Raw genomic sequence first — 13625 nt, 5'->3', positions numbered from 1 at the left:
GTTAGGGGCGGAGCCGCGTCTGCGTGCCATCTGAGAGCGCGGCGGAGTTTGCGCATGCTCACACGAAGCAGGCTCTAGCTCCGCTTCCGGTGGGGGTTCGCTCGTGCAGTTCACGAGTAGCAGCCAGGCTGCGTTTAGTGCTGCGGGGAAGAGTCGGCTTCAGGCGGGTAAGTGTCGCCTCTTTTGTCCATCAATCATGGCAAGCATTCAAAGTAGAACCTGAAGGGCTGTGCTAGGACTAACCCATGTTCTGCTGCTACTTTCTCCTGATGTTCTGAAACCTTTATTTCTGAGCACAAGGCGAAAGGGGCGGAGAAGCTGTGGGTACCGTGGCAACTGCATGGCAACAACTTAGTTTTTTAGAATTTGGAGAAATTGGGAGAGCTGCTTCTGTAAGGGCTCGTTAAAGTACGTGTGCGTCGGATGCAAATTTCGATGTTATGTCAGTCCCAGGCGCCTAAACCACAGAATTTTATTTTAAAAGATGTACTCTGGCTGTAATGTTGGAGTAGCAGGATTTGAGGTGGGGTAACTAGTTGGAAAGCTAATTCGGTGATCAGGACACAGTCTGAAGATGTCCTGTCCTGAACTGGGGTAGTGGTGTAGGATTGCGGACAAGAGGGAAAATTGGAGAAATTCCAGCCGTTAGTATCAGCTGGACCAAAGAATCGATTGGATGTGGGGAATGAGGGACAGGAGCCCTGAGCATCTTGAGGATTAAGTCCATTCTTCGCTTGGCATATGGCCGTCTTTCTAGATTCGTTTCCCTCCATCAGTTCAGTCTTCTGACCCCGTCCTCCACGCAGACCCAAGACTCTGTGACAAGTAGTTTGATGCTCTAGTTCTAGAGTATTGTCCTCACCTTTTTATGATGTTGGGTCAGTTTATATAATTTCATTACGCCCCTCAGTTTTTTTTCCAACATGAAAATGAAATAAAATAATAGTCCTCTCAGGATTTTTATAAGGATTAAGGGAGATAGTTTATATGCTTGGTATATAGAGAAGGATCAATATATGGTAATTACTAATACTGTTATGTATTTGCATCGTTTTATTATTATGTGTCATTTTGCTATATCTTCCTCTAGACTTGAGTTGGATGTTTTTTGTTTTTGTGGGTTTTTTTTTTTTTGAAATTAGGAGCAGTATCTTATCTATCTTTGTATGTTCTTGTAATATAGTAGTAAAGATTAAAAAAATTTTTTTGAATGGATCATTTATTTGGGCTGTTGTTGACATAATTAAATTTATTTCTTACTTTATAGGAGCTACCTGGGGGGTGCCAGGGTGGCTCAGTCGGTTGAGTGTCCAACTCTTTGATTTCAGCTAAGGCCTTGACCTCAGGGTCGTGAATTCAAGCCCCACATTGGGTGTAGAGCCTGCTCAAAAAATAAATAAGTTAATAAATAAAACGCAGGAGCTACCTGGTAGAATGAATTTTGCTGATCAAATATTATCTATTAGATAAAAAGGTAGCAGTTTTTTTTATGTAACTAAGAAGGCCAGGAAATGAGATGTACAGATGGTAACTGATATTCTCAGTTTGGAACAGGTATGAGTGATTTCAGTGAAGAATTGATAAGGTCCAAGACAGAGGATGACCAGGAGGAATCATGTGTATTGTCTGGTACAGGAATGTATTTTCCTTGGCTCCAAAAGCATATAGACACTGTGGGTAAGTAAAATAACATCTAGCCATTTAACTTTAATGCAAGGAGATGGTAAGATTCAGCATGGACACAAAATTAATAAGTAAGTTCAGTTGCAAGATGTGCCTCTATTTGGGTTTTGAGGCCGTAAGCAAAATGATCATTTAAAACAGAGATCCCTTTCCTAGTTTTCCTTTGAACTAATAACATAACAGATAATCTGTATTATGGTAGATTCCTTTTTCCCCCCCAGTAATGCTTATTAGTCACTTAGAAGCCTGGCATTGGCTAAATATTGGGATACATAGATGAATAATATGTGGTCACTGGCAGTGAGGAGTACATATGTAGGAAGTGTTTTTAAGAAATTTCTGTTGTTTTGCATTGAAATTATTCCTAATATGATTGGTCTATAATAGGTTCCAAAAAAAGAACTTTTCTCTCTATAAATATAAGCGAATATTTCTGTGGAGTATATTCCCTGTAAGAATATATAAAAGAAGCAGTTATGTGTATATTATTGACCTGTTGGATGGTGTACTTCTGGGAATATATGAGAACTGGCACTTAGTACCCTCAAAACATCTCTCGTAGACTAGCTATCTTTCCCCTTGACTGAGATTCTTTGGCTCCTAGAATTTGCTCCCGTTTCTTTATCTTTCAGTTTTAATATTATCTCAGTTATCTCAGTAAATTAATCCTCAGTAAATCCATTTGCTGGGCGTTTTAGAGTTGAGGGAAATGAATCTTGAAGAAGTTAAACTCCAGATGTTGGTATCAGGAGTTAAACCAGGTCTATCTGATCTCAAAGCTTATACTTCTGATAACCGAAATATAATTTTATTAATGAGGTATTATATGTAAAGTGCTTAGTGCAGAGCCTCATATATAGTGAATGTTGGAAAAATAATAGTTTCTTTCCTCTCTTCTCATTTTAATTTTGCTAATGACCATACATGGTTTAAGCTAGCGTTGAATGGTTGGTACTTAAGAGTGAATGCTACTTCCCCGTCTGATAGGGAACTAGTAATCTCAAGTTCCTGCTGGTTAAGATATACTTGGGCAAGTTTTTGTCATCAGGGTTCTATAGAGAACTGGAGTCAGTCTGAAAGCAGATAGGTTTAACACCAGAATTTACATGCTTAGAAATGTTTTAGAAGTTATGAATAGCCTGTTAAACCCAAAATACTTTATGCCTGCAGTGAACAATAGTTTCAGGTAATATTGACATTGTAGTGATAAATAACCATACTAGGAAAACAAAATTGCCCAGCAATTATTAATTTTTTTATTCTAGTAAATATCTATTGGCGTTCTGAAGGGTATGCCCTTTAGAATAAAAACTTTGAAGGCAGAGGCCAATCTGAATTAAAACTATACGTTACGCGACACCTGGCTGTCTGTTGGTGAAGTGTGCAACTCCTGCTCTCAGGGTTGTAGGTTCGAGCCCCAATTTTAGAAAACAAACAAAAAAACTGTGTCGAGTACCTGGAGTAGTACTTGGCACAAAATAGTGCTCAAAAAATATTTGTTGACCGACAAGTTTCCAGATTCTTTCAAGGGCAGTAGAGATAGGCTGATGGTGCTGGTTCTCTATTGTAGCTCATTTCATGTCAGAATTTCTTTTCCTAGGCAGTTATTTTTGAAAGTGTATCGGCAACAAATAGGATGATCTTTTGCTCGTAAGAGAATGAAATGAGAGGTATTCCTGAGGTAACTAGGCTGAATTGCAAGACAGAAGGGGAATTTTCCAAGAATTTAAGGACAGTAGTCTAAAGTCCTGACTTCCAGGCTGAGTAGTGAAAACTTGAGGGGTTGGCCTGAAGTCGGTCCTCCTTTAGGTAAATAAATGAGGTTTTAGGGAAAAGGTGTTTTGTCAGTTTCCCGGACCAGCTGCTGCTTGGATCTTGCTAAATGCAGCTTCTTATTCAGAGAGCTGGGTCGGGCATTCTGTTAAGTTCCCTGGTGATGCTAAGGCTTTTGTTTCCAGGACCACACTGAATAGCAAGCAGTAGGATCTCCACGAGATTTGTAAGTATTTTTAAAAAGTTTGAGAAACCCTAGTGTAGAGCCGTTGTGTTGAAACCTGTTTTGTTTGAGTACCCTTTTATTTTCTTTTCAATTATGTACTGCCTTGCATGGTTTTAAGGTGTCATCTAAAAATTGTGTTTATTGTAAGCTGAATAGTTGCAAAAGATCTAATTTCCAACATATTTTGGCATTTTTAAATGAAATTAAGTTTACTACTTTTACAAATATATCCAGTGGAATCTAAGCAGCATAGGAATGTGATGCCTTTCACCATCCATTTAAAAATATTTATGAAAAAAAATTTTTTTAATGTTTATTTTTGAGAAAGCACAAGCTAGGGAGGGGCAGAGAGAGGGGGACAGGGGATCCCCTCTGGGCTGTGCACTGACAGCAGCAAGCCTGACGTGGGGTTTGAACTCAGGAACTGTGAGATCACGGCCTGAACCAAAGTCAGACACTCCACCAACTGAGCCACCCTGGCACCCTGAAAAAGATTTTAATTGATGAAGATTTTATACTGTTTGTTTTCTTTTCATACTTTTGTTTTTACAATAAAACTGTGTATCTACATTTAATTATTTTTTGTTAATATCCTATAGGACTTTAGGTACTGAGATTTTGTCTGGAGTGAGACATCATAATTTATGGTTTTACAAAACTGATGCTAACAACATAAGTATTAAAAGTTGTGTTAAAATTTAGGGGCACCTGGATGGCTCAGTTGGTTAAGCATCCTATTTCGGCTCAGGTCATGATTTCACGGTTTGTGGGTTCGAGGCCCGCATTGGGTTCTGTGCTGACAGCTCAGAGCCTGGAGCCTGCTTTGGATTCTGTGTCTTCCTTTCTCTCTGCTCCTCCCCCGCTCATGCACTGTCTCTGTCTCTCTCTCTCTCAAAACTAAATAAACATTAAAAAAAAAACTTAAAAAGTTGTGTTAAAATTTAATTAAAAGTAAATTTTTATGACTTCTTTCTTTTTTTTTTAATTTTTTTTTTTAACATTTATTTATTTTTGAGACAGAGAGAGACAGAGCATGAACGGGGGGAGGGCCAGAGAGAGAGGGAGACACAGAATCTGAAGCAGGCTCCAGGCTCTGAGCTGTCAGCACAGAGCCTGATGCGGGGCTCGAACTCACGGACCGTGAGATCGTGACCTGAGCGAAGTCGGACGCTCAACCGACTGAGCCACCCAGGCGCCCCTCTTTTTTTTTTTTTTTTAAATGTTTATTTATTTTTCACAGAAAAAGAGAGACAGAGCATGAGTGGGGGAGGGGCAGAGAGAGAGGGAGACACAGGGTCCGAAGCAGGCTCCAGGCTCTGAGCTGTCAGCACAGAGCCCGACACGGGGCTCGAACTCACAAACCGTGAGATCATGACCTGAGCTGAAGTCGGTCGCTCAACCGACTGAGCCACCCAGGTGCCCCATGACTTCTTTATTTCAATAAAATAAATAAGGTTATCACTTTTTCCCAATGATTTGATATATCCGTGAAAGAGTGGCATGTATTTCTGGAATGAGAAAAGATTTAGCTTCGGTTCTATTTTGTTTTCATTGATGTAATTCTGAGAAACCTTAGTTACATGAGTAAGTAGATGGCATTGGATAGAGTGTAATTGTAGCAATGTATCAGGTCTTTGAATTCTTGAATTACTCATGACAAAATTGCATAGTGATCTGTTATAAAGAATTCTTAAGTCCTTCCACGCTTTTGATAAGCAAAGACTTGGAAATCACCTGACTTGCCAAAGGGTTTGTTAGAGTCAGTCAGTGTCCCAATAGTTACACCTACGTTTTCACCTTCAGGTAATATATATTGATTTTGATTGTAAAGCCTTGACTGTAGCATGGTTCTCTAGGAGATTAATTTTAGGCACGAGTGAGTATGTGAGGAAGTTGAAGATCTGCAAGTCAATTGCTCTGAAACTGTCTTTGCCCAGTACCTGTAAGTCTCTCTGTATTCCCGGGGGTCAGGGTACCCCACGGGAGGACCACTGACCTAGCGGGGTCCTGTGGTGGTGTGGGAAGGAAAGAGGAGGTGTCAGTATGCCACCCGTTACTCCTAAAACGGGGTTGTGGGGTGCCTGGGTGGCTCAGTCGATTAAGCTCTGACTTCAGCTCAGGTCGTGATCTCACGGTTTGTGGGTTTGAGCGCTGCATTGGGTTCTATGCTGACAGCTTGGAGCCTGGAGCCTGCTTGGGATTCTGTATCTCTCTCTGTCTGCCTCTGCCCCACTCACACGTGCGTGTGCTAGCTCGCTCTCTCTCTCCCTCTCTCTCCCTCTCTCTTTCTCTCTCTCTCTCCAAAATAAACATTAAAACACAGTTGTAACTAAGCCCAGATGTTCTTAAGGTGAGGATTGTTGATCCTTTAGAGATATAAACGCTAATGTCTTCAGCTGTTAAATCTCATTGGTGTTTAATGTCATTGAGTTACTGGAACTCGGTCCTTGAATAATGAAAGCCCACCTCTTAGAGTTTTCAGAATACTGGTAGTTAATACAGGACATGCTTGTCTAGGATAACCCTAATGATTTTTACCCATTCTAAATACTTGGGACTTGCTTTTGGGGCCCAGATTGTTTGGTGCAAAATGAAAGGATGATTGGATCTGATCTGGAAGCTCTGGTACCCCGGTAGCCCATGAACATCAAGTCAGGTTTTTCTTTTCCATTTGCTGAGACTAGTAAAAATAGCGTGCGAGAGTTTGTTTCAAGGGAAGCTAGCTTTGATATTAGGGCCGGGCTGGGTTGAGTAATAATTCCTGTCCTGCTTGTTAAAATTTCTGCTTATCAGAAAGGACTTTTTTAAAACTTGAATTGGGATCACCGTGGGTAAAGACTTCTTTTTAATCTGTAGAAACTGGAGGAAAAAAGGAGAAGGATTTTGCTCAGACAACCAGTGCTTGTTTGAATCGTATCCAAGAAGCTTTGCTGAAGCACCAGTGGCCACAAGCTGCAGGGTACATGCACAGTTACTTCCAGATCCTGGAAGATTCAGACAGCCACAAGAGGCAGGCTGCACCCGAGGTAAGTGAAGTGTGAGCCTGTGGGAGGAGATTACAGCTACCCGAGAGAGTTTCTGCCCCTTGAGCGCCACCCAGAATAGCTTTTGCAAGGATCGCAAATTGATTTTTCTAAAAGCTACTGAAAGTGGTTTTGGGTGGAGAATTTATACTGGGACGTTTTTTCTTGCACATCTTTTTACTTGTTAGGATTTTATTTTATCTTTTAAGTTTATTTATTTATTTTGAGAGAGAGAGAGAGAGAAGGGGCAGAGAGAGAATCCCAAGCAGGCTCCGCACTGTCAGTGCAAAGGCCAACTCGGGTCAAACTCACGAACCGTGAGATCATGACCCGAGCCGAAGTCGGACGTTTAACCTACTGAGCCACCCAGGAAGGGCTACTTATTAGGATTTTGAAGGAAACTAAAAATATTTTGAACTCTGAATTCTCAGATTCCCCACTATTCCTTCCTTCCTTCTAGTAATTCTCCCTCCTTTCCATGTGTTGTTATTTTTCCCTCTCCAGAGGATGTTTCCTATCATCATACCAACGTGTTGTTTCTTGCGTCTTAAAATCATCTCTTGACCCCTATTTTCTCCACAGATGTGTGCCGTTTTTCCACTTCCGCTTTCAGCCAAACTCCTTGAAAGGTTGTGCATACTTGTTCTCTCCAAACCTTCTCCAGTTAGGCCCCTCTGCCCACCAGCATCACCGTTTCTACCAAGTTGCTTTGTCAGGGTCAGCAGTGATCTCCAGGTTGCTAAATCTGGTGCCCAGTTCTCAGCGCTCAAGTAACTTGACCTGTCAGCAGTATTGAAGACAGTAGATCGCTGCCTCCTGTGTTGTGATAAGCTTTCTTCATCTGGCTTCCAGGACACTGTTTCTCACTTTTCTCTCTTGCCTCACAGGCCTTCCTCAGCCTCCTGTGATTGCTCGTCTGCTCCCTGGTCTTTTGACTTGGGAGTTCCCCAGAACTCAGTCCTTAGTCCTCTTCTTAAATGGCCTTAAATCTGGTCTGTATGCCGGACGATTCCCAGTTGTGTATCTGCGGCCCTGCCATCTCTCCAAGCCCACGTTCCTCTGTCCGGCTGTCTGTTCCGCATCAGTGCTCGGGTGTCTAACAGTCGTATCACACCAGCGTACCTAAAGTGGACCTTCTGATCTTCACCATCAAACCTAATTTTCCTCATCTCAGATGATGGTTTTTTAAGTATCTAATCGCTGGGGCCCGACTCTGAAGTTCCCTTTCTTTCATACCCCACATCCTATTGGCTCTCCTTCAGAATTCGGTCTGAATACTTCTCGCCAGCTGCGTGACTGCACGTCAACCCAAACCACTGTCGTCTCCCGTAGATGACTGCTTGCCCTCCGGCACCCCCTTGTCTCTTTTCAGCATAGCGAGCGACCAGGGTTATCCTTTTTAAAAAATAGTCTTATAAATAAACCACCATACAGTTCCCACATTTAAATGGTACAATTCAATGTTTTTTCATATATTTGCAGAGATATGCAGCCATTACCACAATCTAAATTTTGAACGTTTTCCTCCCCCCCCACCCCGCAAAAGAATACACTCACAGTCACTCTCTGCCCCGTCCCTCCTTCCCCCACTCCCCAGCCGCTGGCAACTACTCATCTACTTTCCGTTTCCGGACATTTCAGAGAAGTGGATTTTATGATATAAGGTCTTTGTGCATGACTTCTTTCACTGAATGTGTTTTCACATTTATTCTTGTTGCAGTTTTTATTAGTACTTCTTTCCTTTGTATTAGAAGGTGACATTCCATCCTGTTCTGTGTGTCCCTTCGTCTGTTGTTAGACATGGGCGTTATTTGCACATTTTAGTTATTATGAGTAATGCTGCTATGAACATTCACGTTTTTGTTAGGGATGTTTGTGGAAATCTCCCTTGGGTATGTACCAAGGAACAGAGTGCTGGGTCATACAGTAACTGTGTTTGGCCTCTTGAGGAACTACCAGACTGTTTTCCAAAGTACCTGCACCATTTTACGTCACCACCAGTAATCTATGAGGTTCCAATTTCTCTGCATCCTTGCCAGGTTTTGTTATTGTCTGTCTTTCTGATTGTAGCTGCCTTAGTGGTTGTGAGGTGGTAGCCTGTTGTGGTTTTGATTTGTATTTCCCTAGTGACTAATGATGCAGCATGATCTTTTTAATTTTTTTTTTTTAATGTTTATTTTTGAGAGAGAGAGAGAGAGTGGGTGAGTGGGTGGGAGGGAGAGGAGCAGAGAGTGACAGAGACACAGAATCTGAAGCAGGCTCCAGGCTCTGAGCTGTCAGCACAGAGCCCGACGCGGGGCTCGAATCCACGAACTGCAAGATCATGACCTGAGCTAAAGTCAGACGCTTAACCGACTGAGGCACCCAGGCGCCCCTGCAGCATGATCCTTTTAAAACACAGGATGGATCATGTCACTTCTCTGCTAAACTCTGTAATGGCTTCCCGTTTCACTCAGTAAAAGCCAAAGTCCTAATGATTGCCTGCAAGTTCTGTATGATCTGCTCATTCCCTTTCCCCCTTGACTTTTCTGATCTCATTTCCTGTTACTCAAATACTGTTTTTTTTTTCTTCTTCCAGCCTCCCTAATCTCCTGGTTCTTGCTTGAACAGACCATGTGCACTTTTGCCTGATTGCCTTTGCTGTACCTATTCCTTTTACTTGAAAAGGTCCTTCTATATCACTATATCACCTATATCACTATAGCTGTCAAGTCTCATTTTCAGTGAGGCCTACCGTGACTGTTTAAAATGCAACTCCATGCCGCCCCCTCCACTTTCCAACTGTCACTCCTGACCCCCTTAGTGTGCTCCATTCTTATTCCACCATACTTGCCGATTTAATTCTGTTTCTGGGTTATTGTCTGTCTCTGTACAATAGAATGTAAATTTCCTGAGCAGAGGGATCTAGAACAGGGCCTGGCATATACTTTTAAATTTGTTCAGTAAAATATAGTTTATCCATAAATAACTTCACATGAAGCTCTCAAATAGCTCTTACTAATATAGTAACCATCGCATCGGGTAGATATTTAATAAAGCCCAAAAAAATCTGAGAGAAAAAAACCTATTGGTTGAAAATTTAGTTTATGGACAAAGCTATGTTCATCTATAAAACATTGGACAAGTTATAGGTTCTTTTTGTCAAGAATTTGTATTATAAAATGAAGGATTTGAATCAGTGGTTTCCAGACACTTGTCTGCTTCTTTTTGAATTATCTAGGGCTTTTGTTGAGAATACAGATTCCTGTGCTCTACCCTATACTGATCAGACTCTGAATCCCTAGAATGTTTATTTTTAAAAGGTGTCCCAGGTAATTCTTATACACAACTGGGTCTAAGAACAACTGTTACAGTCTACAAATTTTCTATAAGCTCCAAAATACTACAATTTGGTTTTTCTACAAAGGAAATCTTGATTTCTCTTTCTGAGTTGGAAAGGTGAGTATTAGGATTATACCAAACAACTAATATATATAGTCACAGAAAGAACTGATTTAAAATTCTCTTAAATTTATTTTAAGATCAGTAATGAAATAGGGGTGCCTGGGTGGCTCAGTTGGTTAACCATCTGGGTTCGGCTCAGGTCATGATCTCATGGTTGGTGAGTTCAAGCCCCGCATCGGGCTCTGTGCTGACAGCTCAGAGCCTGGAGCCTGCTTTGGATTCTGTGTCTCTGTCTCTCTCTGCCCCTACTTCCTCCATACACTTTCTCTCTCTCTCTCTCTCTCTCTCTCTCTCTCTCTCTCTTTCTTTCTCTCTCAAAAACAAACATTAAAAAAAAATTTTTTTTAATCAGTAATGAAATATTTTATTTGGGTAAGAGAAATAGAGATTTACTCCAAGAAGCGCTCCAGGTTCTGTTACCAAAGTTTTGGTGCTCTGGGGAGAAAATAATACTTCATTAAAATTTGACTGTAGCTGATGAAAAATTTTAAGTTGGAGTTCTAAATATAGATTAAATGTAGTCAGTAGTTGTAGAGCTTTATAGATCTCAGGATACATTTAGTTCATTGCCCTCATATTGCAGATGAGACCAAGAATGGTGAAAAGGCCAGGGTTAACAGAAACTAAGTTTTCTGACTTTAACATTCTTGCCCCTATGCCAATTAGAAATTCTGTTTTCAATATGGATCTGAGCTGCGTGCCTTCTTTAGACTACTAACTTTAAAATGGCACTATTACAGCGATCTGGTATTTTTATTTAATGGATGGAAAAACTTTATCGCATGAGATATAATTAGTTTTACTGGGTGAAATGAAGTATAGTAAAATGTTGATAGTAGTGGTATCTAGGAAAACGAATTATAGGTTGTAAGCAGAAAAAAAGATAGGGTCCTTAGGCAGAAATTGGTTAAGGGAAGGATTTTACATTTTTATTAGTAATTTCTGTTTTGACAGATTATTTGGAAGCTCGGAAGTGAAATTCTATTTTATCATCCCAAAAGCAACATGGAGACTTTCAATACCTTTGCTGACAGGATGAAAAACATGGGTGTCATGAATTACTTAAAGGTGAGAGAATGCAGGCTTCGTGAATTGACATTGACAGTGCTCATTCTTAAAAAAATCTTCTCAGTGATGAGGTAGGTAATGATGTAAAAGGCATGGAAAAAGGGCAAGAGGATAAATACAAGAGCCTGAAAGGAAGTAGTATTGTGAAAACCATTTATTCCTCCATTTCCTGCTGCCTGCCTTGTTCTCCGAGGCAAAATACCTTGTCTTTGTTTATCTCCGGCTGCCAGGACCAGTCCTTAAGAGATGGCACTTATGCCTTATTATGACGTTGGACCAAATTCTAACCTCTTTGCTTAATTCATTTGGGTTCTCTAGGAATTCATGCTCTTAGAAAAAGGAAACGGCTAAAACAAATTGGGAATTTGAATATGTGAAAGTGGTTTTTTCCCCCCCCCCAGCTTTATTAAGGTATAATCGACCTATAACATTGGGTGAGTCTAAGGCATACAGTGTGATAATTCGGTACACGTGTATACTGGGAAATGTTTACAGCGTAAGGTTAGTTAACGCATCCTTCCCCTCACACTGCCACCTTGTTGTTGTTGCTGTGGCGAGAACATTAAAGTTCTACTCCCATAGCAACTTTCAAGTGTACAATCCAGTGTGATTAATTATAGTTACCATACTCTACATTAGATCCCTGGAACTTACTCATCTTACAACGCCAAGTTTGTACCCTTTGACCTACATCTTTCATTTCCTCCACCCCCTCGACCACCATTCTACTCCCTGTTTCTGTGAGTGCAGTGTTTTTAGATTCCACATGTAGATGGTGAGATCATACAATATTTGTCTTTCTCTGACTGACTTCACTTAGCATAATGCCCTCAGGGTCCATCCACATTAGCCACAATGACAGGATTTCCTTTTTTTATTATCAAATAATATTCCATCGTGTATATGTGTGTGTAGATACATACGACATTTTCTTTATGCGTTCATCCATTAGACGGGCACTTAGGTTGTTTTCATGTCTTGGCTATTGTGAATAATGTTGCAATGAATATGGAAGTACAGATATCTCTTTAAGATAGTGATTTCATTTCCTTTGGATACGTACCCAGAAGTGGGATTGCTGAATGATATGTAGTTCTACTTTTAGTGTTCTGAGAAGCCTGCACGCTGTTTTCTGTAGTGGCTGTATTAATTTATATTCTCACCAACTGTGTGTGAGGGTTCCATTTTCTCCACATTTTAGCCAGCATTTGGTATCTCCTGTTTTGATAATAGCCATTCTGATAGATGTGAGATGATATCTCATTCTGGTTTCGATTTGCATTTCCCTAATGGCTAGTGATGTCAAATACCTTTTTATGTGCTTGTTGGCCAATAATATGTCTTTGGAGAAATGTCCATTCAAGTTCTCTGCTCATTCTTTTTTTTTTTTTTTTTAATTTATATCCAAATTAGTTAGCATATAGTGCAACAATGATTTCAGGAGTAGATTCCTTAGTGCCCCTTACCCATTTAGCCCATCCCCCCTCCCACAACCCCTCCCGTAACCCTCAGTTTGTTCTCCATATTTATGAATCTCTTCTGTTTTGTCCCCCTCCCTCTTTTTATATTATTTTTGTCCCCTTCCCTTACATTCATCTGTTTTGTCTCTTAAAGTCCACATATGAGTGAAGTCATATGATTTTTGTCTTTCTCTGACTAATTTCACTTAGCAGAATACCCTCCAGTTCCATCCACGTAGTTGCAGATGGCAAGATTTCATTCTTTTTGATTGCCAAGTAATACTCCATTTAGGTATATACCACATCTTTTTTATCCATTCATCCATCGATGGACATTTGGGCTCTTTCCGTACTTTGGCTATTGTTGATAGTGCTGCTATAAACATGGGGGTGCATGCGTCCCTTCAAAACAGCACACCTGTATCCCTTGGATAAATACCTAGTAGTGTAATTGCTGGGTCTTAGGGTAGTTCTATTTTTAATTTTTTGAAGAACCTCCATACTGTTTTCCAGAGTGGCTGCACCAGTTTGCATTCCCACTCTACTCATTCTTTTTATTGGATTTTTAAAACAAGATGTTCTTTTATTTTTTAAGTTCTATTTATTTAAGTTATCTCTACACCCAACGTGGGGCTCAAACTCGACCCCGAGATCAAGAGACACAAGCCAGGCACCGCTGGGGTTTTTGCTATGGAACTGTCTGAGTTCCTCATTTATTTTGGATATTAACCTCGTCAGATACATGACTTGTAGATGTTTTCTCCCATTCCATAGCATTTTCATTTTGTTGATGGTTGCTCTTGCTGTCCAGAAGCAGTTTAGGTGAATATAGTCGTACTTGTTCATTTTTGCTTTTGTTGCTTTTGTTGCTTTTGGTGACAAAAATCATTGCCAAGACCAGTGTCAAGGACCTTTTTTTCTTATGTTTTCTTCTTGGAGTTTTATCGT

At 40.5% G+C, this 13625-nt stretch overlaps 1 protein-coding gene across 2 annotated transcripts in view; it reads left to right on the top strand.

Moving 5' to 3' along the window:
• The first annotated feature begins 62 nt into the window (after positions 1-62).
• The window catches only part of TAF1A (TATA-box binding protein associated factor, RNA polymerase I subunit A), a 31123-nt gene continuing 17560 nt past the window's right edge, over positions 63-13625 (top strand). Inside the window, exons 1-4 of one of the 2 annotated variants that reach the window (XM_043567803.1) lie at positions 63-167; positions 1545-1677; positions 6539-6708; positions 11104-11217. In XM_043567803.1, the coding sequence (XP_043423738.1) occupies positions 1557-1677; positions 6539-6708; positions 11104-11217 (405 nt within the window). In that variant the 5' untranslated portion in view covers positions 63-167; positions 1545-1556. The remainder of the gene's footprint in view (positions 168-1544; positions 1678-6538; positions 6709-11103; positions 11218-13625) is intronic. The other variant, XM_043567802.1, reaches the window with a different exon arrangement.

Source organism: Prionailurus bengalensis, chromosome E4, assembly GCF_016509475.1.
Source record: "Prionailurus bengalensis isolate Pbe53 chromosome E4, Fcat_Pben_1.1_paternal_pri, whole genome shotgun sequence".
Classification (NCBI taxonomy): domain Eukaryota; kingdom Metazoa; phylum Chordata; class Mammalia; order Carnivora; family Felidae; genus Prionailurus; species Prionailurus bengalensis.
Note: the sequence above shows the minus strand (reverse complement) of the source record. Positions and strands in the feature narration are given on the sequence as shown.